Consider the following 27852-nt stretch of genomic DNA (forward strand, 5'->3'; position numbering starts at 1 on the left):
CTAAAATTGATTAGTTGACCACTTACTATGCTTATTCTTATGTAATATCGAGGGGAAGAACAGCCCTCTAAAAATTACATTTTTTAAACTCTGATCGATTAAAAAAAAGTCTGATAGAGATGTTACTTATGGTAAAATTGACATCTTTTTCCCTTGCCCTTTGCCTTTTTAACTATCTACTATCTTTCTTAATGCCTTTTGGTTACTCTTAAGCTTATTTTCCTTCTGCACGCTCCTCCCTCACTCTCCTGTTTGTACTCCACGGGCAGAATATGGAATGTGAGTTTAGTAACAGTTGAACCTACACTGTAAAGCAGATGAGTTATTTTATGAGCCTTTATTATGATGAAATTTTTGTTGACACAATTTTATGTATTTTTTAATTTAAAAAGGATTTTTATTGTGACTATTAGAAGTTTAAATTATGTTTCATATTACTGTATTTCTTTTATTTTTCCAGTTTTATTCACATGTAACTGGCATATAAATGTTAGCTTTAATATTTTATTATTTTTAAGTTACATGTTACTGTCACTGATTTGTGTGTTTCATTATTACTAAATTTTCACCTTCCAACTACTGAATTTTCTTGTATCATATTCATTTGGGCACAAAGTAGCTTTAGTGTTTTGAGCTGCTTTATTGCCCTTCGCATCTGTTAATTGGGTCTTATATGACCAGCATCTGCTCTAAATTTGAACTTCAAAGAGATTTTTTTTATCTTGAGAAAATGTGTGAAAAGAAATCATTTGTTGTGTGTATGTCTTTTCCGCCCAATCTGCAGAAGCTGTTTTCCTTGGGTGCAGGAGACAGACAGCTGATCCAGACTCCCTTGCATGACAGTCTTCCTGTCACAGGAACTAGTGTGGCTCTCCTGTTCCAGCAGTTAGGTATGTCTTGTTCTCCATTTTTCAGCGTTTTTCTAAAAGCTTCTGAAAACAAGATTAATTTTTAAGCCCACATCACCTGACATGAACCAGGACAATAAAAAAGTAAACCATTAAATAACTTATATATAAAATACATAATTATATGGCTTCTAATCCCAACTACTATTCATTGTTTTTAACCGAGGCTCCTTTTGCTCTGTAGTCACTTAGGCTTTTAGAAGGAAAACATATTTTCTCTGTGCTGTAAAACATGAATAGGTAGTATGTTTTGTTTTTCCTTAGAAGATAAAACTAAAAATCCCTTCCTTTTCATATCACCACCTGTAACAGGACTTCATCTCTAATTTTCTAGCAATGGCGTGGGTGAAGAATTAGAGGGAGGACATGAGAAAGTGCCCTCTGTACATTGAACAGCTCATACTTCATTAAAGGAGTAATGTAACTTAGAGTATTTTTCAGATCAGTGCTGCCAGAGATTGTCACTTACTTTATCTCTTCAGTCAGTTCAGTCGCTCAGTCGTGTCCAACTCTTTGTGACCCCATGAACCACAGCATGCCAGGCCTCCCTGTCCATCACTAACTCCCGGAATCCACACAGACCCATGTCCATCGAGTCAATGATGCCATCCAAACATCTCATCCTCTGTCGTCCCTTTCCCCTCCTGCCAAAATCTTTCCCAGCATCAGGGTCTTTTCCAGTGAGTCAGTTCTTCACATCAGGTGGCCAAAGTATTAGAGTTTCAGCTTAGCATCATTCCTTCCAAAGAAATCCCAGGGCTGATCTCCTTCAGAGTGGACTGGTTGGATCTCATAGCAGTCCAAGGGACTCTCAAGAGTCTTCTCCAACACCACAGTTCAAAAGCATCGGTTCTTCGGCGCTCAGCTTTCTTTATAGTCCAACTCTCATATCCATACATGACCACTGGAAAAACCATAGCCTTGACTAGACGAACCTTTGTTGGCAAAGTAATGTCTCTGCTTTTTAATATGCTCTCTAGGTTGGTCATAACTTTCCTTCCAAGGAGTAAGCGTCTTTTAATTACATGGCTGCAATCACCATCTGCAGTGATTTTGGAGCCCTGAAAAATAAAGTCAGCCACTGTTTCCCCATCTATTTCCCATGAAGTGATGGGACCAGATGCCAAGATCTTAGTTTTCTGAATGTTGAGCTTTAAGCCATCTTTTTCACTCTCCTCTTTCACCTTCATCAAGAAGCTCTTTAGTTCCTCTTTGCTTTCTGCCATTAGGGTGGTATCATCTGCATATCTAAGGTTATTGATATTTCTCCCAGCAATCTTGATTCCAGCTTGTTCTTCATCCATGCTGGCATTTCTCATGATGTACTCTGCATAGAAGTTAAATAAGCAGGGTGACAATATACAGCCTTGACGTACTCCTTTTCCTATTTGGAACCAGTCTGTTGTTCCATGTCCAGTTATCTCTTACTTGTCTTATATATGTACCTACATAAGAGTTTCTCACTCCCTTAGACTATGTTTTTCACATTTTTCTCCATCTATGTCTTTTTATAGTTGAGTTGAAACCATGCCTTTCCTGAGGGCCTATCTCTACTTCTCCATGGAATTCTTAATTCCTTACACAAAAATTCTACCTTTTTATTTCCTCCCATCTCATGTTGAATTTTACTCCCTGCTCAACTCTGAAACACATCACTCCTTTTCCTTTAATGGCCCCATCCTTATTCTTCTTTGTGACTTCCATCAGTGAAATTTAGAGAGCCTCAGAAGAGTTTAGTGGGCTTCCCTTGTAGCTCAGTTGGTAAGGAATCAGCCTGCAATGTTGGAGACTTTGGTTCAATTCCTGGGTCAGGAAGATCCTCTGGAGAAGGAAATGGCAACCCACCCCAGTATTCTTGACTGTAAAATCCCATGGACAGAGAAGCCTTGCAGGCTCCAGTCCATGAGGTCTCCAGAGTTGAACACGACTCAGTGACCAAATCACCATACATAGAGTTTCCAGTATCCTAATAAAGATGAATGATGGCATCAGTCCCAAAGTAGTAGTACTCTATTATAGCTGCCTCCCCATAGGAGTTTAAACTGTTAAAAATCATGTATTCCTTTTCTTCCTCCCTGAAAGTTTCTGCTCGTTGAATCATCTCAACCAAGTTCAAATTAATTTAATTAAAGCTATTTTGTTTAATGTGTGAAATAGGCACTGAGTCCTTGGTGGCACTTATTTCTGTAAAGAATATCTTATTGATTAAAACCTTCCTCCACAAAGTTTTGGATGTAATTTTAGGGGTTCATGAACTACCTACACAGCCTGTGCATGGTCCCTACTAATCACTAACTTAATTGATTTTAGCTAGAAAAGTTATGACCAACCTAGATAGCATATTCAAAAGCAGAGACATTACTTTGCCAACAAAGGTCCGTCTAGTCAAGGCTATGGTTTTTCCAGTGGTCATGTATGGATGCGAGAGTTGGACCGTGAAGAAAGCTGAGCGCCGAAGAATTGATGCTTTTGAACTGTGGTGTTGGAGAAGACTCTTGAGAGTCCCTTGGACTGCAAGCAGATCCAACCAGTCCATTCTGAAGGAGATCAGCCCTGGGATTTCTTTGGAAGGAATGATGCTGAAGCTGAAACTCCAGTACTTTGCCCATCTCATGCGAAGAGTTGACTCACTGGAAAAGACTCTGATGCTGGGAGGGATTGGGGGCAGGAGGAGAAGGGGACAACAGAGGATGAGATGGCTGGATGGCATCATTGACTCGATGGATGAGAGTCTGAGTGAACTCCGGGAGTGGGTGATGGACAGGGAGGCCTGGTGTGCTGCGATTCATGGGGTCGCAAAGTGTCGGACACGACTGAGTGACTGAACTGAAGCACTGTTCACAGATCTTTTTCATTTAGGACGGCTTGTATGGCTGTACATGGGTCAGCAGTGGTCTTCCTCAAGGACAGGAACTCTGGGTGCAGCAGACATGGGTATCGCTTAAGCCCTCTTGAAGGAGGTCGCCATTAACCCTACCGTTGAGCTGCCAGAACTTACACTGGACTGGGAAATAGACTCTTAGAGGGCACAATAGAACCTTGTGCACCAGGACCCAGGAGAAAGGAGCAGTGACCCCACAAGAGACTGTCCCGGACTTGCATGTGGTGTCCAGGAGTCTCCGGCAGAGGCGTGGGTCGGTGGTAGCCTGCTGCAGGGTTGGGGGCACTGAGTGTAGCAGTACATACATGGGATCTTTGAAGGGAGGTCACCATCATCTTCATTACCTCCACCATAGTTTGGCCCCAGGTAAACAGCAGGGTGGGAACACAGCTCCACCCATTAACAGATAATTGGATTAAAGATTTACTGCCCCGCCATCAGAACAAGACCCATTTTCCCCTCAGTCAGTTTATCCCATCAGGAAGCTTCCATAAGCCTCTTAACCTTCTCCATCAGAGGGCAGACAACCAGAAAACCACAATCACAGAAAACTAACCAATCTAATCACAGGGACCACTGCTGCTGCTGCTGCTGCTGCTGCTGCTGCTAAGTCGCTTCAGTTGTGTCCTACTCTGTGCGACCCCATAGACAGCAGCCCACCAGGCTCCCCCGTCCCTGGGATTCTCCAGGCAAGAACACTGGAGTGGGTTGCCATTTCCTTCTCCAATGCATGAAAGTGAAAAGTGAAAGGGAAGTCGCTCAGTCGTGTCCGACTCTTAGCGACCCCATGGACTGCAGCCTACCAGGCTCCTCTCTCCATGGGATTTTCCAGGCAAGAGTACTGGAGTGGGGTGCCATTGCCTTTTCCGTCAATATGTCTAGCACACTGAATTAATGTTTTTTAAAAGCCATTAATTTTAGCACATCATCATGAAAGTTCAACAAATGAAAAAAAAAATCCTAAAGAGAAAAAAATAAAAAAAGAAAGGCTAAATATTTTACAATGGATCAAAAAAATCAAAATACCAACAGAAATCTATTAACATTAATTAATTACATTAATAAATTATAAAAGTAATAAAATTAACTCCATAATTTTAAAAATAGGACATAATTCAACGTAACACTCATTCTTAAATTAAAAATGAGTTCCATTATTGCTGATATTGTTTACTGGACATATTAGCAGAAGCAATTACCCAAGAGAAAGAAACTAACAATACAAAAATTGGAAGATAAAATTCTCACTATTTCCCAGTGATCTAACTGTTATATCATTCACTGGAAAAGTGAAGAGGATCAACTAAAAAACTACTATGAACAACAAGGTAATAAAACTTTAATAAAAACTGATTCATATTTTGGGCCAAGATTTACCCTGCAGCTTGAAACACCTTAAAAAGCTGGGAAAAAATAATATAAAATAGTGGCAACTGAAGGACAAAGATCCCTGAGAAGCAGGAAACAGCAGGTCATTCGGTAAAGAATCCACCTGCAATGCAGGAGACCCCAATTCGATTCCTGGGTCAGGAAGAGCCACTGGAAAAGGGATAGACTACCTACTCCAGTACTCTTGGGCTTTTCTTGTGGCTCAGCTGGCAAAGAATCCGCCTGTAATGTGGGAGACCTGGGTTCGATCCCTGGGTTGGGAAGATCCCCCAGAGAAGGGAAGGACTACCCATTCCAGTATTCTGGCCTGGTGAATTCCATGGACTGTGTAGTCCATGGGCTCACAAAGAGTTGGACATAACTGAGTGACTTTCACTTTCACTATTGGCACCACTTTCTGCCTTGAGAGAGTTTACAGGCCATGGTGCAGGGAGGGGGGACAGAGGTGGGGCTTAGAGGACTCCCTAGACAAGGAAATAGAGCGGAGATCTCTGGAGAGCAAGGCAGCTAGAGTTCTTAGGACAGCCCCAGAGAGCAGGGAGTTAAAGAGAGAAAGAATGGGATATCTGCAAGGGTTCCACAGCCTTGTCTAACTCAGTGAAACTATGACCCATGCCATGTAGGGCCACCCAAGATAGATCGGTCATGGTGGAGAGTTCTCACAAAATGTGGTCCACTGGAGAAGGGAATGGCAAGCAACTTCTGTATTCTTGCCTTGAGAATCCCATAAACAGTATGAAAAGGCAAAAAGATAGGACACTGAAAGATGAACTCCCCAGGTTGGTAGGTGCCCAGTATGCTACTGGAGATCAGTGGAGAAACAACTCCAGAAAGAATGAAGAGACGGAGCCTAGGCAAAAATAGCACCCAGCTGTGGATGTGACTGGTGATGGAAGCAAGGTCTGATGCTGTAAAGAGCAGTATTGCATAGGAACCTGGAATGCTAGGTCCACGAATCAAGGCAAATTGGAAGTGGTCAAACAGGAGATGGCAAGAGTGAACATTGACATTTTAGGAATCAGTGAACTAAAATGGACTGGAATGGATGAATTTAACTCAGATGACCATTATATCTACTACTGTGGGCAAGAGTCCCTTAGAAGAAATGGAATAGCCCTCATAGTCAACAGAAGAGTCCGGAATGCAGTACTTGGGTGCAATCTCAAAAACGACAGAATGATGTTCATTTCCAAGGCAAACCATTCGATATCATAGTAATCTAAGTCTATGCCCCAACCAGTAAAGGTGAAGTTAAATGTTTCTATGAAGACCTACAAGACCTTCTAGAACTAACACCCCCCAGAAATGTCCTTTTCGTTATAAGGGACTGGAATGCAAAAGTAGGAAGTCAAGAAGCATGTGGAGTAACAGGCAAATTTGGCTGTGGAGTACAGAATGAAGCAGGGCAAAGGCTAATAGAGTTTTGCCAAGAGAATGCACTGGTCATAGCAAACACCCACTTCCAACAACGCAAGAGAAAACTCTACACATGGACATCACCAGATGGTCAACACCAAAATCAGAATGATTTTATTCTTTGCAGCCAAAGATGGAGAAGCTATACAGTCAGAAAAAACAAGACCAAGAGTTGACCATGGCTCAGATCATGAAGTCCTTATTGCCAAATTCAGACATAAATTGAAGAAAGTAGGGAAAACCACTAGACCATTCAGGTATGACCTAAATCAAATCCCTGACAATTATACAGTGGAAGCGAGTAATAGATTTAAGGGACTACATCTGATAGACAGAGTGCCTGATGAACTATGGACAGAGGTTTGTGACATTGTACAGGAGACAGGGATCAAGACCATCTCCATAGAAAAGAAATGCAAGAAAGTGAAATGGCTGTTTGAGGATGCCTTACAAATAGCTGTAAAAGAAGAGAAGCAAAAACAAAGGAGAAAAGGAAAGATATACCCATTTGAATGCAGAGTTCCAAAGAATAGCAAGGAGAAATAAGAAAGCCTTCCTCAGCGATCAATGCAAAGAAATAGAGGAAAACAATGGATTGGGAAAGACTAGAGATCTCTTCAAGAAAATTAGAGATACCAAGGGAGGATTTCATGCAAAGATGGGCTCAATAAAGGACAGAAATGGTATGGACCTAACAGAAGCAGAAGAGATTAAGAAGAGGTGGCAAGAATACACAGAAGAACTGTACAAAAAGATCTTCACGACCCAGATAATCATGATGGTGTGGTCACTCACCTAGAGCCAGACATCCTGGAATGTGAAGTCAAGTGGGCCTTAGGAAGTATCACTACGAACAAAGCTAGTGGAGGTGATGGAATTCCAGTTGAGCTATTTCAAATCCTGAAAGATGATGCTGTGAAAGTGCTGCACTCAATATGCCAGCACATTTGGAGAACTCAGCAGTGGCCACAGGACTGGAAAAGGTCAGTTTTCATTCAATCCCTAAGAAAGGCAATGCCAAAGAATGCTCAAACTACTGCACAATTGCACTCATCTCACACGCTAATAAAGTAAAGCTCAAAATTCTCCAAGCCAGGATTCAACAGTACGTGAACCATGAACTTCCAGATATTCAAGCTGGATTTAGAAAAGGCAGATAAACCAGAGATCAAATTGCCAATATCTGCTGGATCATCAAAAAGGCAAGAGAATTCCAGAAAAACATCTACTTCCTCTTTATGGACTATGCCAAAGCCTTTGACAGTGTGGATCACAATAAACTGTGGAAAATTCTTCAAGAGATGAGAATACCAGACCACCTGACCTGCCTCTTGAGAAACCTATATGCAGGTAAGGAAGCAACAGTTAGAACTGGACATGGAACAACAGACTGGTTCCAAATAGGAAAAGGAGTACATCAAGGCTGTATATTGTCACCGTGCTTGTGCTTATTTAACTTCTATGCAGAGTACATCATGAGAAACACTGGGCTGGATGAAGCACAAGCTGGAATCAAGATTTCCAGGAGAAATATCAATAACCTCAGATATGCAGATGACACCCCCTTTATTGCAGAAAGTGAAGAACTAAAGAGCCTCTTGGTGAAAGTGAAAAAAGAGGGTGAAAAAGTTTGCTTAAAGCTCAGCATTCAGAAAACAAAGATCATGGCATCCGGTCCCATCACTTCATGGCAATTAGATGGGGAAACAGTGGAAAGAGTGACAGACTTTGTTTTTTTGCACTCCAAAATCACTGTAGATGGTGACTGCAGCCATGAACTTAAAATACACTTGCTCCTTGGAAGAAACGCTATGACCAACCTAGATAGCACATTAAAAAGCAGAGACATTACTTTGGTAACAGAGGTCCGTTTAGTCAAAGCTATAGTTTTTCCAATAGCCATGTATGGATGTGAGAGTTGGACTATAAAGAAAGCTGAGCGCTGAAGAATTGATACTTTTGAACTGTGGTATTGGAGAAGACTCTTGAGAGTCCCTTGGACTGCAAGGAGATCCAACCAGTCCATCCTAAAGGAAATCAGTCCTGAATATTAATTGGAAGGACTGATGCTGAAGCTGAAACTCCAGTTCTTTGGCCACCTCATGCGAAGAGCTGACTCATTGGAAAAGACCCTGATGCTGGGAAAGATTGAAGGCGGGAGGAGAAGGGGACGACAGAGAATGAGGTGGTTGGATGGCATCACCGACTAGATGGGCATGAGTTTGAACAAGCTCCTGGAGTTGGTGATGGACAGGGAAGCCTGGCGTGCTGCAGTCGATGGGGTCACAAAGAGTCAGACACAACTGTGCGACGGAACTGAACTGAACTGAACTGAACTGAACTAACCTTGCCAAACACTACCTGTATTTTCCTAAGAGATTAAGTTTGATTCTGATCCCTGGAAAACAGAAGCTAGGGAACACATTGCTTCCAGAGACTGCAGTTGTCAAAATCCAGGCTCTTAGATACTGTTGGTCAATGTCACAAATTCTTTAATAAATAAATTATATGGAGGAGGAACCTCAAGATTTAAAGTGTTTTGAGGGTCTTCCCTGGCGGTCCAGTGGTTAAGACTGCAGGCTTCCACTGCAGAGAATGCAGGTTCTATCCCTGGTCATGGAACCAAGATCCAGCATGCCACATGACGTGGACAAAATATAAGTAAGAGATTTGAAACAGATTTCATTTTTAACAGAGTGAGATTATACTGTAGTGTCTAGGGATGCACCTTTTGGTGATAAAAAAATGTCTGTAGGAAAAATCAGGAAAATGCTCAATAGAAGAAAGGCAGCATATTGATTACTTATGGCAATGGAGAGGTGGTCATGATTAGAAGCATATGCAAGGGGCTTCTAGGGCTGCTGGCAAAGTCCTCCCTTGACCTTGGTAGTGTTTCTAAGATAGTTCATTGAACTACATTTGATTTGTATCCTTTTCTGTATTTGTGCTTTATCTTAGAAATATTTAGAAAACTTGTGCAACTATTTAACTCTTCATATGTGCACCTTTTTTATTTTTTTAATAAAAGTTGAGTGCTTGAACAAAGTAAAAGATTTTGTCCTCCAGAAACAAAAAGACAGTACAGGACTGATATGTTAATGCCCAGATGTGTTCAGGAAGACATGTTTTTCTCTTATTTATTAATAGGGCATTTTCACTTTATTGACTGGGGAGCTTCAAGAACTGCCTTGTCTTATTATCCTGTGCATCCTCTATATCTGGCATAGTGCCTTGGGCACAGAAGGCATCAGTATTTACTGAATAAATTACTGCACCAGCCATGAAGAAGATGGCAATCATATCTCCTAGGAAAGTTCTGTATATGGATGAAGTGCACAGAACAGATGATTATCAGCCATTTGAATATCAGATTTCATTATTTTACTTTCTAGTATTTTGAGCTTAATTATCTTTTGCTTACATATTAAAAATTTACTTTTTCAGCATCTTTCTTTCAGCTTATTCTTCATAAGGAAAAGATAAGAAAGGAAAGGAGAAAGAAAGATTCCTCTCAAACAGCACTGTATGCAGTTGTAGTTGCCAAAGCATGTGGTGCTGATAGTTCTGTCTGAAGTCATGTTTTTATCACTGGTCATTTTGGTTAGACAGTCGCTGAAGGCCAGCATTAGACCATTATCACCGTTCACTACCTGTGTTGGGGATGCGGTGGTGGTGGTGGATTTTACAAAGCACAGGCAGGAAGCAGATAAAATTCTAAGATACTTTTGTAGCCTTGACTAGTTTTCCTGTGAAAGTCCTAAATGTAATGATAGCATTTCCTTGGTTCTTCTTTCCAAGGGTTGTTATGATAATGAATTTGTTTTTCACAGTTTCAGAGCTATGTTTGCCTGAAGTTGTTATGTGGACTTATGCCATTACCCACCTCATTCCTTAAAATTTTCTGTTAACCAGCTTCATCTCCAACTTAACATCTATTTTATATATTTATATCTTTTTGTAGTCTATGTGAATTGCTTTTTATTTATCTAAGATTTGTGTTTTGTGTAGAAAATTGTAATTTTTCATGTTAATTAAGATTGTATTCACAGGAACTGGTTTTTATAGTCCCTCTGATTTTTTTAATCCATAGCTCAGGTATCCCTCCTTGACCCAGATAATTTTGTGAAATTCTCTTGACATCTTTTGAGATATATGTTCACCTATAATTTGGTTTCTAACTATAAACACACTCATTATAGAATAATTGTTCCCAATTTTATAGTATACTATTTATTAGACCTTCTTAAAGTCACAGGCTAAAGCTAGTTTGGGCCTTAAGTTACTGTCACTCTGTTTCCATAGTAAAACAGCGTTAGTCATGTAACATCTGTGTTTATTGAGATATTCTTGAGCTATAACTTGTATAAGTTTGAGGTTTACAGTGTGATGCTGTGATGCTTATATGTATTGCAAAATGATTACTGTAATAAGATTAGTTACCACCTTCATCCCCTCACATAACTATTATTTGTGTGCTGATAACATGTAACATCTACTCTTTACACAGTTTTAAAATCTGTAATACAGTATTGCTAATTATAGTACTATGCTATACATTACATGCTCAGAATTTAGTCATCTTATACCTGGAATTTGTATTTTTTGACTAGTATCTTCCCACTTCCCCAACCCTTTGTGTACATGCGTGCTCAGTTACTCAGTTGTGTCTGACTCTTTGCTACCTTTATGGACCGTATTCTGCTAGGCTCCTCTGTCCATGGGATTTTCCTTGCAAGAATACTGAAGTGAGTTGCCATTTCCTACTCCAGGGTATCTTCCAAAACCAGGGATTAAACCCACATCTCCTGCATCTGCTTGCTTTAGCACGCGGATTCTTTACCACTGAGGCACCTGGGAAAGCCCTCCCACACCGCCTAGCCCCTAGCAGCCACCATTCTGTCTGTTTTCAGCTTTTTCAGAGTCTATAAAAATGAGAATATAGAGTATTAGTCTTTCGCTGACATTTCATTTAGCATAGTGCCTTCGGGATCTATCCATGATGTCATGAAAGACAGTGTTTCCTTCCTTTCTCCAATGTATTATATATGTATTCTTTTCCATTCATCTGTTGATGGACACTTGGTTGTTTCCATGTCATGGCTATTGTAAATAATACTGCAGTGAACACATGAGTAGCTCTTAGAGATAGTGAGTTTATTTCCTTTGAATATGTACCCAGAAGTGGAATCACTGTATCAAATGGTAGTTCTATTTTTTTGTTTTTTTTTGAGAGCCTTCATATGGTTTTCCATAGTAGTTGGACCAATTTACATTCCCGCCAACAGTGTATAAGAGAGATCTCTTTTGTCTTTTGATAGTAGTCATTCTAACTGTTGTGAGATGATTTGCATTTCCTTGATGATTAATGAAGTTGAGCATCTTTTCATGTGCATGTCGGCATTTATATGTCTTCTTTGGAAAAATGTCTGTTTTTTTTAAGTCCTTTGCCCATTTTGTAGTCTTTCTTTTTTCCTTTTTGCTATTGAGTTATATGAAAGTGAAAGTGAAGTCTCTCAGTCGTGTCCGACTCCTTGCGACCCCATGGACTGTAGCCCACCAAGCTCCTCCATCCATGGGATTCTCCAGGCAAGAATACTGGAGTGGATTGCCATTTCTTTCTCCAAGGGATCAAACCCAGGGATCGAACCCAGGTCTCCCGCATTGCAGGGAGACGCTTTAAGCTCTGAGCTACCAGGGAATGTTGCAGAGTTATATGAGATCCTGTTATATTTTAGATATTAGTATCTTAGCAAATAGATGATTTGCATGTAATTTCTCCGGTTTATAGATTGCCTCTTCATTTTGCTGATTGTTTCTCCTGCTGTTCAGAAACTTTTTAGTTGGGTATAATCCCAGTTGTTTATTTTTGTATTTGCTGCTTGAGTTTTGGGTGTCACATCTAAAAAATCATTGCCAAGACCAGCATCAGGGAGCTTTTCCTCTGTTTCCTTTAGTAGTTTTATAGTTTGTTTCTTTTATTTATATATTTAATCTGTTTCATATTATTTTTTGTGAGTGGTGTGAGATAGGGGTCCAATTTCATTATTTTGCACATGAATATTCAGTTTTAGTTAAAGAGACTATTCCTTTCCCCATTGAATATTTTTGGGTTTTTGTCACGTATTAGTTCACTGTATATGTGTGAGTTTCTTTCTACACTCTGAATTCTATTTCATTGATCTATGTGTCTGTTTTTATGCCAATATTATACTTTTAAAAAAATATTATTGTAGCCTTAGAATACAGAGAAGGCAATGGCACCCCACTCCAGTACTCTTGCCTGGAAAATCCCATGGATGGAGGAGCCTGGTAGGCTGTCGTCCATGGGGTCACTAAAGAGTCAGACATGACTGAGCGACTTCCTTTTCACTTTTCACTTTCCTGCATTGGAGAAGGAAATGGCAACCCACTCCAGTGTTCTTGCCTGGAGAATCCCAGGTGCGGGGGAGCCTGGTGGGCTTCCGTCTATGGGGTCGCGCAGAGTCGGACATGACTAAAGTGACTTAGCAGCAGCAGCAGCAGCCTTAGAATATAGTTTAAAATCAGGAATTGTGAAACCTCCAACTGTGTCCTTTCTCAGAATTCCTTTGGCTATTCAGGGACTTTTATGGTTCATATGAATTTTAGGATTGATTTTTTTTCTATGCTTATTCAAATATAATTATCAGTTCAGTCACTCAGTAGTGTCTGACTTTTTGCGACCCCATGGACCACAGCATGCCAGGCCTCACTGTTCATCACTAACTCCTGGAGTGTATCCAAACTCATGTCCATTGAGTTGGTGATGCCATCCAACCATCTCATTTTCCATCGTCCCCTTCTCCTGCCTTCAATCTTTTCCAGTATCAGGGTCTTTTCAATAATTTTGATTAAATTGAATTTATAGGTGGTTTGATGTAGTATGGATATTTTAAGTGTTAATTCTTCTGAATTATGAATATGGGATATATTTCCATTCATTTATATCTTCCTCAGTTTCTTTTATCAAACTCTCATCAGTTTCAACATACAGATCTTTGCCTCCTTAGTTAAATTTATTCCTAAGTATTTTATTCATTTTGTTGCTACTATAAATGAGATTATTTTATTTCTTTTTCAAATAGTTCGTTGTTAGTGTGTAGAAATGCATCTGATTTTTCTATGTTGATTTTATATCCTACAACTTTGCTGAATTTGTTTATTAGTTCTAACAGTTCTCTGATGGAGTCTTTAGGATTTTCTGTATATATATATAAGATCATATAATCTGCAAACAAACTATTACTTCTTCCATTCTGATTTGATGCTTTCTATTTCATTTTCTTTCCTAATTGCCCTGGGTAAGATTTCCAGTACTGTGTTGAAAAGGAATGGGCACCCTTGTCTTACTCCTGATCTTAGCAGGAAAACTTTCATGCTTTCACTGTTAAATAAGATGTTAGCTGTGGACTTCTCATATCAGCATTTTTTATGTTGGGGTATGTTTTTTTCCATACTTAATTTTTTGAGAGTTTTTATCATGAAAGAATTTTGAGTCAGATGTTTTTCTGCATGTATTGAGATAATCATAGGATTTTTTAATATTTAATTCTATTAATGTGGTATGTCACATTGATTAATTTGTATATGTTGAAATATCCTTGCATCCTGCAATTATATTCCACTTGATCATTGTGTATAGTCCTTTTAATACGGTATTGAATTCATTTTCCTGCTATTCTGTTGAGAATTTTCGTATATTATGTTAATCAGTAAGATTGGCCTACAGTTTTCTTTCCTATTGAGTCCTTACCTGGCTTTGTTATTCTGGTAATCCTGGCCTTAGGGATTGTTCCTTCCTTTTCAGTTTTTTGAAGGAGTTTGGGAAGAATTGGTATTCATTCTTCTTTAAATGTTTGGTGAAATTCACCAGTGAAACCATCTGGTCCAGGACTTTTCTCTGTTGGGAGGTTTTGGTTATAGTTTGAATCTCCTTACTCATTATTGGTCTGATCAAAATTTCTGTTTCCTCATGATCTCATCCTAGTGTACACTTTTTTATAGGCATACTTCTTTTTGCTTACCCATATGTAGCCAGTTTCTCATGGACTATTATTGAGTCAATATTTCTGTGTATTATCTCTAATACTAAGTAGAGATTTTTTTTTAAATTATTAAAATTGCTAGAGTTTTTTCTTCAGTTTATCTTCAGTCAGTTCAGTTCAGTTCAGTTGCTCAGTCATGTCCAACTCTTTGCCACCCCATGAATTGCAGCACGCCAGGCCTCCCTGTCCATCACCAACTCCTGGAGTTCACTCAGACTCATGTCCATCGAGTCGGTGATGCCATCCATCCATCTCATCCTCTGTCGTTCCCTTTTCCTCCTGCCCCCAATCCCTCCCAGCATCAGAGTCTTTTCCAATGAGTCAACTCTTTGCATGAGGTGGCCAAAGTACTGGAGCTTCAGCTTTAGCATCATGCCCTCCAAAGAACACCCAGGGCTGATCTCCTTCAGAATGGACTGGTTGGATCTCCTTGCAGTTTATCTTACGAACATTATTTTTCCTTTTTATATAAACATCCTTAAAATGTTGATGGTAACCATACTTGCTATTCAGAAAGTTATTTCTGCTCTTAAATGTTTTAATGGAAAACTTCTGGCATTCTCTCTTTTGTCTTCCTCTGGAAAAGCTTCTGGTTGTAATGCTATATAATTATTCTTAAAATGATATTAACTTTTATAAGTGTATCAAAACTAATTTATGTTCCTGAAAAGAAAGAAGAAAAATTATTAGAGGAAAGAATGAAGGCTTAAGTTGTGGAAAATTCTTCTCTTTAAAGGTAACACCTTTAAGAATATGTTGACTGGTAAATTTATGAACCACATGATTAATGCATCAGTTGTAGAATGATTTTTGTCCTTTTTCCTTAAATGATCAAAATCTAGAGTCTTGGATCACATTACTGTTTTCGTTTAGTTTTCCTAGATCATTCATGTAACATTAGTACTTGATTTAGTCTTTTTCTCAATTACAATTGAAAAGATGAGGTAGCCATTTTCATTTTTATTATATGTAATTTAACATGTAGTTGGAGAATTTGTGGGCACAAAAGTTTAGATCATTACTGTAAATGGAATATTGTGCTCTAGGTAGAAAAGGAAGAAATAGGAAATTTAATGTTTTACTGTAACTATATGTATTATTAATCATTTTGAGATAGTTGGATTGTCAGCTTTTTGTCTTGAGGTTTTGAAACACATTAAATCTTCTCACTAGTCTGTCTGGAGCACTTTTCTGAAGATACTTCTTACCATGTCTACTTTATTCCAGAGTCCAAACAAAATTTCTATAATGCCTATCTACAGGAGTATAATTTTTTTGTCAAATACTTAGAGAACCATTACCATATGTAAAGTCCTATGCTAGTCACTAGGGATGTAAAGATAAAACAGTCTCATCCTCTTCTCCCAGATAATACTTTTACATGTTTTAAAAATTATAGTACACTGTAATTAATGCAATAATAGAGATACTAAGAGTTAACTTTTACTAGCTAGAAAAGTGGAAGGACATTCCAGGCAGAGAGAAAGATGTAAGCAATGATATAGAGCCATGATAGGCATTCATGAAATAATAAGATATTTGATGAAGCTTGAGCATTCAGAAGTGGTCACAATGTTATCAGGAAACTGATTGCTTTCTTTTAAAAATTAAACATTTAATATTTATGCTTGGTTTATAAAGGAAGCTCTTCAAAATACCAAATACTAATAGTCATGACCAATGGGTTGTTGATTAATGTACTCCGCTTGCTAGAATCATACATAAATAAAATATTTAATATCTGCTTGCTACATGATATCATTTGAGGACAGTTCAGAAGAATCCTGATTCAAAGGATTTTCCATTTTCATTTTATTGTGTTTAAATACTAACACTAAATGGGTAAAGGCTACCACTAAATGGGCTTCCCTGGTGGCTCAGCAGTAAAGACTCTGCCTGCCCGTGCAGGAGACTGAGTTCAACCCCTCAGTCGGGAAGATCCCCTGGAGAAGGAAATGGTACCCTTTCCAGTATTTCTGCCTGGGAAATCCCATGGACAGAGGAGCCTGGTAGGCTACAGTCCACAGGGTCACAAAGAGTCAGGAACAAATGAAGCGACTTGGCATGCACGCAAAGTGTATTTAATTCATGTCACATTCAAGGGAATAAAAATGTTCATAACCACTAAAATACACCCATGTATAGTTGCCCAATTGAGTTACATTTCTTAGTTATTTTTTTACTTAGATTTCCATTTATAACATATTTGGAAATAATATACTGAATTTGTAACAAATATGAAACATTGCCTCTCAGTGGTAGTTACAGAACTTAACTGTATAAAGTATTAGATAATCTGAGAGGGTAGGGATTTTATTTTTCTTCATTATTGTATTCCTAGTATCTGGAGCATAGTGGTGGTGGTTATTGTTCAGCTGCTCATTCATGTCCAACTCCGTGTCCCCATGAACTGCAGCATGCCAGGCTTCCCTGTTCACCACCAACTCCTGGATCTTGTTCAAACTCTTGTCCATTGAAGTGGTAATGCCATCCAGCCATCTCATCCTCTGCTGTCAACTCCTCCTCCTGCCTTCAATCTTTCCCAGCATCAGAGTCTTCCAGTGAGTTACTTCTTCACATCAGGTGACCAAAGTATTGGAGCTTCAGCTTCAACATCAGCCCTTGCAGTGAATATTCAGAGTTGCTTTCCTTTAGGATTGACGGTTTGATCTCCTTCCAGTCCAAGGGACTCTCAAGAGTCTTCTCCAGCACCACAGTTCCAAAGCATCAGTTCTTCAGTGCTCAGCCTTCTTTATGGTCCAACTCTCACATCCATACATGACTACTGGAAAAACCATAGCTTTGACTAGATGGACCTTTGTTGGCAAAGTGATATCTCTGCTTTTTAATATGCTGTCTAGGTTTGTCATAGTTTTTATTCCAAGGAGCAAGCGTGTTTTAATTTCATGGTTGCAGTTACCATCTGCAGTGATTTTGGAGCCCAAGAACATGAAGTCTGTCACTGATTCCATTGCTTCCCCATCTATATGCCATGAAGTGATGGGACCAGATGCAATGATCTTAATTCTTTGAATGTTGAATTTTAAGCCAGCTTTTTCACTCTCTTTCACTTTCATCAAGAAGTTCTTTAATTCCTCTTTGCTTTTTGCCATTTGGGTAGTGTTATCTGCGTTTTTGAGGTTGTTGATATTTCTCCTGGGAATTATGATTCCAGCTTGTGCTTCATCCAGCCCAGCATTTTGCATGATGTACCCTGCATATAAGTTAAATAAGCAGGATGACAATATACAGCCTTGATGTACTCCTTTCCCGATTTGAACAAGTCCATTGTTCCACGTCCAGTTCTATCTGTTGCTTCTTGACCTGCATACAGGTTTCTCAGGAGGCAGGTATGGTGGTCTGGAATTCCTACCTTTTTAAGAATTTTCCACAGTTTGTTGTGATCCATATGGTCACAACACTGTAGTCAATAAAGCAAAAGTAAATGTTTTCCTGGAATTCCTGGATGTTTTTCTGGAATGCTTTTTCTGTGATTCCACAGATGTTGGCGATTTGATCTCTGATTCCTCTCCCTTTACTAAATCCAGCTTGTACATCTGGCAGTTCTCGGTTCACATACTGGTGAAGTCTATCTTGAAGGATTTTGAGCATTACCAGGATTACTCACGTGAATTGAGTGAAGTTGTGTGGTAGTTTGAATATTCTTTGATCTGTAGTATTTCCCATTCTTTGTTATCCTCTATTTCTTTTCATTGTTCACTTAAGAAGGCTTTCTTATCTGTCCTTGCTATTCTTTCAAACTCTACATTCAAGTTTTTCCTTTTCTCCTTTGCTTTTCTCTTCTCTTCTTTTTCTCAGCTTTTTGTAAGGCCTCCTCAGACAACCATTTTGCCTTGTTGCATTTCTTTTTCTTGTAGGCTTTCAACAAATAGTGATCAAATGAATGGGAAATATCCTTTTTCATGACTTTTGTTAAGCCATGACCATTATAACATTTTCTCCATTGTGGATTGACAGAATTATAGTAAATTCTTTAAGGCTTTTGGAAATATAACCTGCCAAGAAAACCAGGACCTTCAATTCCTCAATTTGCCCATTTGAAAGCTGAGACATAGTGTTCTATTTGTATAACATATCTTTATTATTCAGAGAAGGGGAGGTTTCTGGAGAGAAGTTTGTGGTGTTGTTTTTTCAAAGCAAGAAACAAATACCTTCATTAATGTTTGATGTTATGAATTTTAGATCTTTAACCCCCAAAGAAAAGTTAAGATCAGGAAGTAATTTTTCAGAATGTTTTACTATTTGGACAGTCAACAGGATGTGTATGTATCATTGTAGTCAAATCAGTAGAAATTATCACTGGAATGTTTGCTTTTCATACTGTTTTTCTCTCCTGTTATTGTGTAGCTTTGGATAGACGTTGGCTACTGAAGACTAGGAAACATTCAAGGTTATTTAAAAAACTGATTATGACTAGCAGTTCAAGGATAATGAAGCCAGCAACAAGTGTTGCTAGTTAGGAATAAAAACATCAATGTAATTTAATTTCTTAAAATGTTTGAGATTGTTAATTATCTAAAACTTAAAGCATGTGATGTTTAAAAATGCAAAATTTATGCTGTCCAGTAGTTAGTCACAGGTAAATTTTATTTTATATTATGGATGAGGTGGTTGGATGGCATCACCGACTTGATGGACATGAGTTTGAGCAAGCTCCAGGAGTTGGTGACGGACAGGGAAGCCTGGCATTCTGCAGTCCATGGGGTCACAAAGAGTCAGACACAACTGAGCAACTGAACTGAAATAATTTTCTGGATAATGAAAAACTTACCCTTTAAGCATTAGACTGTTACCCCTAACTCATTTCTAATACATGAGATGTTATCCTTTAGTAGTAAATATAGTGTAATATTTCACTCCTTGCTGTCACAAATTGATTCTACTAATGTAAGCTCTCTAAGGAGAGCTGTATACCTTCCTTCTTCGCTTTTTATCTAATACTACATGATGCTTGCCATGACTTTTATTTTCTGATGGATTATCAAAATAGGTTTATTTTTTTGTGGGTATTACAGTGGGTTCAGAGGGGAGTAGAGAGGGAAAAGTTCTTCTCCAGAGTCTTCAGGGGAAAAGTTTGGATTCCTTCCTAATGGTATACAGACTCTTCATGAACCCGGCCTTGGCAAAACTCCTCGTAGGTCTTCTGAATGCCTTTCCCTCCCTCAGTCCTTTGTTTCTTTGCATGTGGTCGTCTGTCAACTTTGAAAGTCTTACTGATCTCGCTTCCCTAACTCTAACTGCTGCTTATCCTTAAAACTGCAACTTGAGTGTCAATTCCTTTAGGTGGGCCCAGTGTAACCATAAAGGTCCTTAAAAGATGGAAGAGGGAGATATAGTGTGAGAGTGGTGCACTCTGATTCACACAAGAGGGAAAGACTCAACCGGCCTTACCAGCTTTGATGATGGAAGGGGGCCACGAGCTCAAGAATGCAGGCAATTGCTAGAAGCTGGGAAACCCAGGAGTAGGGCTTCTGAGTTTTAAGCCATTAAGTTTGTGGAAATTTGTTACAATAGCCATTGGAAATTACTACACTACAGACTTTTTTAAATATAAATTTTAATTTTTAAATACCTGGACTCACAAGAAGTTGCTAAAATGGTAGAGCAAATTCTAAAGTTTTGACTTCTCCAAACTTACTTCGATCTCACATCCTCAGAAAATAGTATTAGACCAATCATGATCAAAAGAGGCAAAATATATTAAAACTGAAGACATACAGAAGCAAATAAACTCCACTTTTTTTAAACTTTTATCAAAATGTACTTGCTTTACAATATTGTGTTAGTTTCTACTGTACAGCAAAGTGAATCACCTATATGTATTCATACTTTCTCTCTTTTTTGGATTTATATCCCATTTAGGTCACCACAGAGCACTGAGTAGAGTTCCCTGTGCTACACAGTGGATTCTGCTCAGTTATCTTAGTAGTATGTATATGTCAGTCCCAATCTCCCAGTTCATCCCAAGCCCCCTTCTCCCCAATGGTGTCCATACTTTTGTTCTGTGCATCTGTGTGTCTGTTTCTGCTTTGCAAATAGGTTCATTTGTACCATTTTCCTGAATTCCACATATATATGGAGTTGTAAAGCAGAGACATTGGGAGAAGGCAATGGCACCCCACTCCAGTACTCTTGCCTGGAAAATCCCATGGGTGGAGGAGCCTGGTAGGCTGCAGTCCATGGGGGCGCAAAGAGTCGGACACGACTGAGCAACTTCACTTTCACTTTTCACTTTCATGCATTGGAGAAGGAAATGGCAACCCACTCCAGTGTTCTTGCCTGGAGAATCCCAGGGACGGGGGAGCCTGGTGGGCTGCCGTCTATGGGGTTGCACAGAGTTGGACACGACTGAAGCAACTTAGCAGCAAAGCAGAGACATTACTTTGCCAACAAAGGTCTGTCTAGTCAAGGCTATGGTTTTTCCAGTGGTCATGTATTGATGTGAGAGTTGGACTGTGAAGAAAGCTGAGTGCCAAAGAACTGATGCTTTTGAACTGTGGTGTTGGAGAAGACTCTTGAGAGTCCCTTGCAAGGAGATCCAACCAGTCCATTCTGAAGGAGATCAACCCTGGGATTTCTTTGGAAGGAATGATGCTAAAACTGAAACTCCAGTACTTTGGCCACCTCGTGCGAAGAGTTGACTCATTGGAAAAGACTCTGTCTGTCAGATGCAGACTCTGTCAGCATCTCTGATGCTGGGAGGGATTGGGGGCAGGAGGAGAAGGGGACTACAGAGGATGAGATGGCTGGATGGCATCACTGACTCCATGGACGTGAGTCTGAGTGAACTCCAGAAGTTGGTGATGGACAGGGAGGCCTGGCGTGCTGCGATTCATGGGGTCGCAAAGTCAGACACAACTGAGCGACTGAACTGAACTGAATTGAACTGAAGGTTTGGGAAATGAAGGTTTGGAGAGCAGGTTGCTTGTTAATTTCCTGTAGTCTGTCTCCTCACTCAGCCATTAGCTCTAGTAAGACAGGAACTGTGACTATTTTGTGGGCTAATGCATGCCCCAGGGCTCAGGACAGTGTCAGATATATGGTAGGCACACAGTAAATGTTTGTTGAATAAATGAATAATAAAGTCACCTAGAAAGTTACGGACAACCAAAACAGGAATCCAAGGCTTGGCTCCCCCAAGCCGGGCTCTATCCGTTGAACCAGGAAACCTAGATTACAGAGCGAGGCTGCTGCCGTTGTTCAGTCGCTCAGTCATGTCTGATTATTTGCAGCCCCATGGACTGCAGACTGCCAGGCTTCCCTGTCCTTCACCATCTCTTGGAGCTTGCTCAAACTCATATCCATTGAGTCAGTGATGCCATCCAAACATCTCATCCTCTGTCGTCCCCTTCTCCTCCTGCCTTCAGTCTTTTCAAGCATCAGGGTCTTTTCAAATGAGTCAGCTCTTCGCATCAGATGGCCAAAGTATTGGAGCTTCAGCTTCAACATCAGTCCTTCCAGTGAATATTCAGGACTGATTTCCTTTAGAATGGACTGGTTGGATCTCCTTTCACTCCAAGGGACTCTCAAGAATTCTCCAACACCACAGTTCAAAAGCATCAATTCTTTGGCACTCAGTCTCACATCCATACGTAACTACTGGAAAAACCATAGCTTTGACTAGACGGACCTTTGTAGGCAAAGAAATGTCTCTGCTTTTTAATACACTGTCTAGGTTGGTCATAGCTTTTCTTCCAAGTACTAAGTGTCTGTTAATTTCATGGCTGTGGTCACTGTCCACATTGACTTTGGAGCCCAAGAACATAAAGTCTGTCACTGTTTTCACTGTTACCCCATCTATTTGCCATGAAGTGATAGGACCAGATACCATGATCTTTGTTTTTTTAATATTTAGTTTTAAGCCAGCTTTTTCACTCTCCTCTTTCACCTTCATCAAAAGGCTTTTTAATTCCTCTGCTTTTTGCAGTAAGGTTGGTGTCATCTGAGTGTCCAACTCTCTGCGACCCCATGGACTGTAGCCCACCAGGCTTTTCTGTCCATGGAATTCTCCAGGCAAGAATACTGAAGTGGATAGCCATTCTTTTCTCCTGCATTGTAGGCAGATTCTTTACCATCTGAGCCATCAGGAAAGCCCCCAATATAAGATTTAGCAAATGAAAAAATGTGTTTATGTAATCAGGATCCAGGGTTTTCAGTGGAAAAAGGAACATAGAAATATGTATTGGAGTTAGTTGGGAGACTCTGTGAGAACAGATTGGAACTGAAAGTAATGATATGGACTTGGATTTCTCAAATACATGTATATGGATCTATATGTATGTGTGTGTCTGTCTATATGCAAGTATATGTGTTCATATATGTGCATGTATCTACTCTTATCTGTAAAAGTAACCCCAAAACAAAGATACCTTGGCAGAAATGATCTAACATTTACCCTAATACTCTCAATTCTTGATTTTTAAAAGCCATTTCTAATGGAAGGAACCAAGCCTCCTTGGAGAGGTGACTAACTTCAGAGCAGGGACAGAGGAGGTAAAATATGAGCCTGGATTATTTTGTCAAGCTAGAAAGTAAGAAAGAACTTAAAAAAGAAAGGGTTCATATCATAGGGACACAGGAACTAGGTTAAAGGGGTGACCGTTGTCTAAGTTTAGGACTTAATGGGCACAAACATAGTTAAGATCAGTAATAACTTATAGAATGTTGAAATAAAAAAATAGAAATCCATGAGTCTATACTGATGATGGATATATAAATAAGCAGGTAATGGGGGAATAAATGAGAGTTCTGATTATTGCTGAATGTTAAGTGCTAATTTCTAACTGGTTGAATGCGATTTGCAACAGCATTTTATAATCATAATAGTAAAGATGGATTATAATCATAATAGTAAAGACTATCTTAAAAAAAAAAACAACTAGAAACCAATACAAGAATAAAACTTGTAAATTCACAAATGTATGGAGATAACGCAAAATGTTCTTAAACAACCAGTGGGTCAATGAAAAAATCAAAAGGGAAATCAAAAGTATCATGAGACAAATGAATATGGAAAAGCAAACACCACAACTTCCACGATGCAGCAAATTCAGATGTAAGAGGGATGTTAATGGTGATCAATATCTGCACTAAGAAAAAGGAAAGGTCTCAAACATCCTAAGTTTACCTTCCAAGGAATTAGAAAAAGAAGAACTAATGAAATCTGAAGTTAGTAAAGGAAGGAAATAACTAAGATCAGAGCAAAAATAAATGAAACAGAATGAAAAGACAGTAGGAAAGATGAGTGAAACTAAAACCTGTTTGTTTTTTTTTAAGATAGGTGAAATTATAAACCTGTAGCTAGACTAGGAGAAAAAGAGAAGACTCAAATACAGGCAAATACGAAAGAGGGGTCGTTACTGATGATACCACAGAAACACTATGGATGATAGGCAACCACTGTGATGACACCAATAAGAAGATAACCTGGAAGGATGGATACCTTCCTAGAAACATAAACCTACCGAGACAGAGGAACAAAGAAACAGGACGTCCGAACAGGACCGTTATTAACAAGGAGATTGAATCAGTAATCAAAAACATCCCTAAAAGAAAAGTCCAGGACCACACAGCTTCACTGGATGAGTCCAGTGAAAAATTTGAAGAATTAATAGCTGTATATTAGAGACTCTTCTGAAAAACCGAGGAAGTGGGAGCTCTTCCAAACTCATTTTACAAGGCCAGCATTACCCTAATACCAAAGTCAGACGTGGACACTATGAGAAAAGGAAGCTACAGGTTTAGCGTTTTGAATTTAGATGCAAAAATCTTCAACAAAATATTGGCAATCCAAATTCTACAATATGGTAAAGGATCATAGAACGTGATTGAGTAGGATATACTCCTTGGGATGATTCAGTAAGCAAATCAATAAATTGTTCTCTTTGAAATGGTTAATTTTATGGTATGTGAATTTCATCTCAATGAAAATAATTTAATGCTGTGGAAATGCTCCATCCTAAGCGACAAAGCACAGCACAGCAAAGAAACAGGACACCTAAATGAAATCATTAAGCTTAGAATGAATCCTGATGGTAGGGGAAAAGTTCCAAAGAATAATTTTGTGTCAGAATGAAACAAAATGAGAATACATATGTAAGATTAGATTTAAAATATTCAGTTTAGTCACTCAGTCGTGTCCAACTCTGTGACCCCATAGACTACAGCATGCCAGGCTTCATTGTCCATCACCAATTCCCAGAGCTTGTTCAAACTCATGTCCATCCAGTCAGTGATGCTATCCAACCATCTCATCATCTGTCATCCCCTCCTCCTGCCTTCAGTCTTTCCCAGCATCAGGGTCTTTTCCAATGAGTCAGTTCTTCGCATCAGGTAGCCAAAGTATTGGAGGTTCAGCTTTAGCATCAGTCCTTCCAGTGAATATTCAGGACTGATTTCCTTTAGGATGGACTGGTAAGATCTCCTTGCAGTCCAAGGGACTCTCAAGAGTCTCCTCCAACACCACAGTTCAAAAGCATCAATTCTTCTGTGCTCAGCTTTCTTTCTAGTACAACTCTCACATCCATACATGACTACTGGAAAACCATAGCTTTGACTAGACAGACCTTTGTTGGCAAAGTACTGTCTCTGCTTTTTAATATGCTGTCTAAGTTGGTCATAGCTTTTCTTCCCAGGAGCAAGCGTCTTTTAATTTCATGGCTGCAGTCACCATCTACAGTGATTTTGGATTAGACTTAAAATATTGCAACATGTTAAATTTGCTGAGGAGGATAACCATACTGTGGTTAAGGAAGCTTTCATCTTTATTCTTAGGAAGAACATGCTGACATATTTAAGGGTGAATGTCATGATGTGTACAGTCACACGGGTCAGAAAATGTGTATGTGGTTTTAGAAAGAGGCAGGGCATGCTTACACATAAAGTACAAATGTTAAAGCAAATGGAGCAGAATTCAACATTAGGTGAATCACTGTGAGGGATATTTGGGTGCTCTGTGCACTGTTCTTGCAGCTTTTTTTTAAGCTTTAATTATTTCCAAAGAAAAATATTTAATGTTATCTATTAGGTGGCTCAGTGGTAAAGAATCTGCATACCAGTGCAGGAAACACAAGAGACACCTGTTCAATCCCTGTGTTGCAAAGATCCCCTGCAGAAGGAAATGGCAACCTTCTCCAGTATTCTTGTTTGGGAAATTCCATGGACAGAGGAGCCTGGAGGGCTACAGTCCACAGGGTCACAAAGGGTCCAAAACGACTGAACAACTGAACACACACATGTTATTCAGTTTAATAAGTGTGGTATCATAAATATAGTTCAAACTTCTTACATATGCCACCTCATCCCAGAGATAATACTATCCTTTATTCGGTTCTTTTTATTCCCGGATATATCTTTAGACAGTCTATGTTTGTATTGATATATACCTGAACGGTATATAGTAGCATTTTGTATGGTTTTAAGCAATATATAAATGCTATCATTCTATAGAATCACTTTATACCATACTTTCCTCACTCAACATTATATTTAGGAGAGTTGTTTATGTTGATATATTAGCACTAGCTCTCTTATTTTCAGGTTGTAAAGGTATCCCCAAAGTCTTAGTGATGTTTTAACCTTAAAGTCACAGGTATAACTGTTATAGACCTACCCTCTACAAAAGCCATATCACTTGAAAATATTTAAATTTCTTTAATAATTATTTCATTTTATAAATTTTGAATAATAAAATTTTAGTTTTTTGTTTCAGTCCACATTTGCCATCTTCAGTCAGAAGTTTCAGTTCAGTTCAGTCGCTCAGTAGTGTCTGACTCTTTGCAACCCCATGAATCGCAGCACGCCAGGCCTCCCTGTCCATCACCACCTCCCGGAGTTCACTCAGATTCATGTCCATCGAGTCAGTGATGCCATCCAGCCATCTCATCCTCTGTCGTCCCCTTCTCGTCCTGCCCCCAAACCCTCCCAGCATCAGAGTCTTTTCCAATGAGTCAACTCTTCACATGAGGTGGCCAAAGTACTGGAGTTTCAGCTTTAGCATCATTCCTTCCAAAGAAATCCCAGGGCTGATCTCCTTCAGAATGGACTGGTTGGATCTCCTTGCAGTCCAAGGGACTCTCAAGAGTCTTCTCCAACACCACAGTTCAAAACCATCAATTCTTCAGCGCTCAGCTTTCTTCACAGTCCAACTCTCACATCCATACATGACCACTGGAAAAACCATAGCCTTGACTAGACGGACCTTTGTTGGCAAAGTAATGTCTCTGCTTTTGAGTGTGCTATCTAGGTTGGTCATAACTTTTCTTCCAAGGGGTAAGCGTCTTTTAATTTCATGGCTGCAGTCACCATCTGCAGTGATTTTGGAGCCCCCAAAAATAAAGTCTGACACTGTTTCCACTGTTTCCCCATCTATTTCCCATGAAGTGATGGGACCAGATGCCATGATTTCAGTTTTCTGAATGTTGAGTTTTAAGCCAACTTTTTTACTCTCCTCTTTCACCTTCATCAAGAGGCTTTTTAGTTCCTCTTCACTTTCTGCCATAAGGGTGGTGTCATCTGCATATCTGAGGTTATTGATATTTCTCCCAGCAATCTTGATTCCAGCTTGTGCTTCTTCCAGCCCAGTGTTTCTCATGATGTACTCTGCATAGAAGTTAAATAAGCAGGGTGACAATATATAGCCTTGACGTACTCCTTTTCCTATTTGGAACCAGTGTGTTGTTCCATGTCCAGTTCTAACTGTTGCTTCCTGACCTGCATACAAATTTCTCAAGAGGCAGGTCAGGTGGTCTGGTATTCCCATCTCTTTCAGAATTTTCCACAGTTTATTGTGATCCACACAGTCAAAGGCTTTGGCATAGTCAATAAAGCAGAAATAGATGTTTTTCTGGAACTCTCTTGCTTTTTCCATGATCCAGCGGATATTGGCAATTTGGTCTCTGGTTCCTCTGCCTTTTCTAAAACCAGCTTGAACAACTGGAAGTTCACGGTTCATGTATTAATTTTTAGTAAATTAAACTTAAATTTTACTATAATTTATTATTCATTCTTATATTTGGGATGTATCCCCTTTTTACATTGTTTAAAAACTTCTGCAATGTTCCTTTTTGTACCTTATCTTCTTGGGTACACATGAAAGTTTCTATAATAAATAACTCAAAATGGAATTATTAGAATTATTACATTTTCTAGATACCAGGGTATGTGCATGTGCATC

The 27852-nt window shown here is 39.2% G+C and overlaps 1 protein-coding gene across 4 annotated transcripts in view; it reads left to right on the forward strand.

Annotated features, from left to right (window-relative positions):
• The window catches only part of SBF2 (SET binding factor 2), a 508637-nt gene that overhangs the window by 244287 nt on the left and 236498 nt on the right, over positions 1–27852 (forward strand). For all 4 annotated transcript variants that reach the window (XM_055548648.1, XM_055548644.1, XM_055548646.1 and 1 more), the window contains exon 6: positions 785–890. In XM_055548648.1, the coding sequence (XP_055404623.1) occupies positions 785–890 (106 nt within the window). The remainder of the gene's footprint in view (positions 1–784; positions 891–27852) is intronic.

Source organism: Bubalus kerabau, chromosome 15 (genome assembly GCF_029407905.1).
Source record: "Bubalus kerabau isolate K-KA32 ecotype Philippines breed swamp buffalo chromosome 15, PCC_UOA_SB_1v2, whole genome shotgun sequence".
Classification (NCBI taxonomy): domain Eukaryota; kingdom Metazoa; phylum Chordata; class Mammalia; order Artiodactyla; family Bovidae; genus Bubalus; species Bubalus kerabau.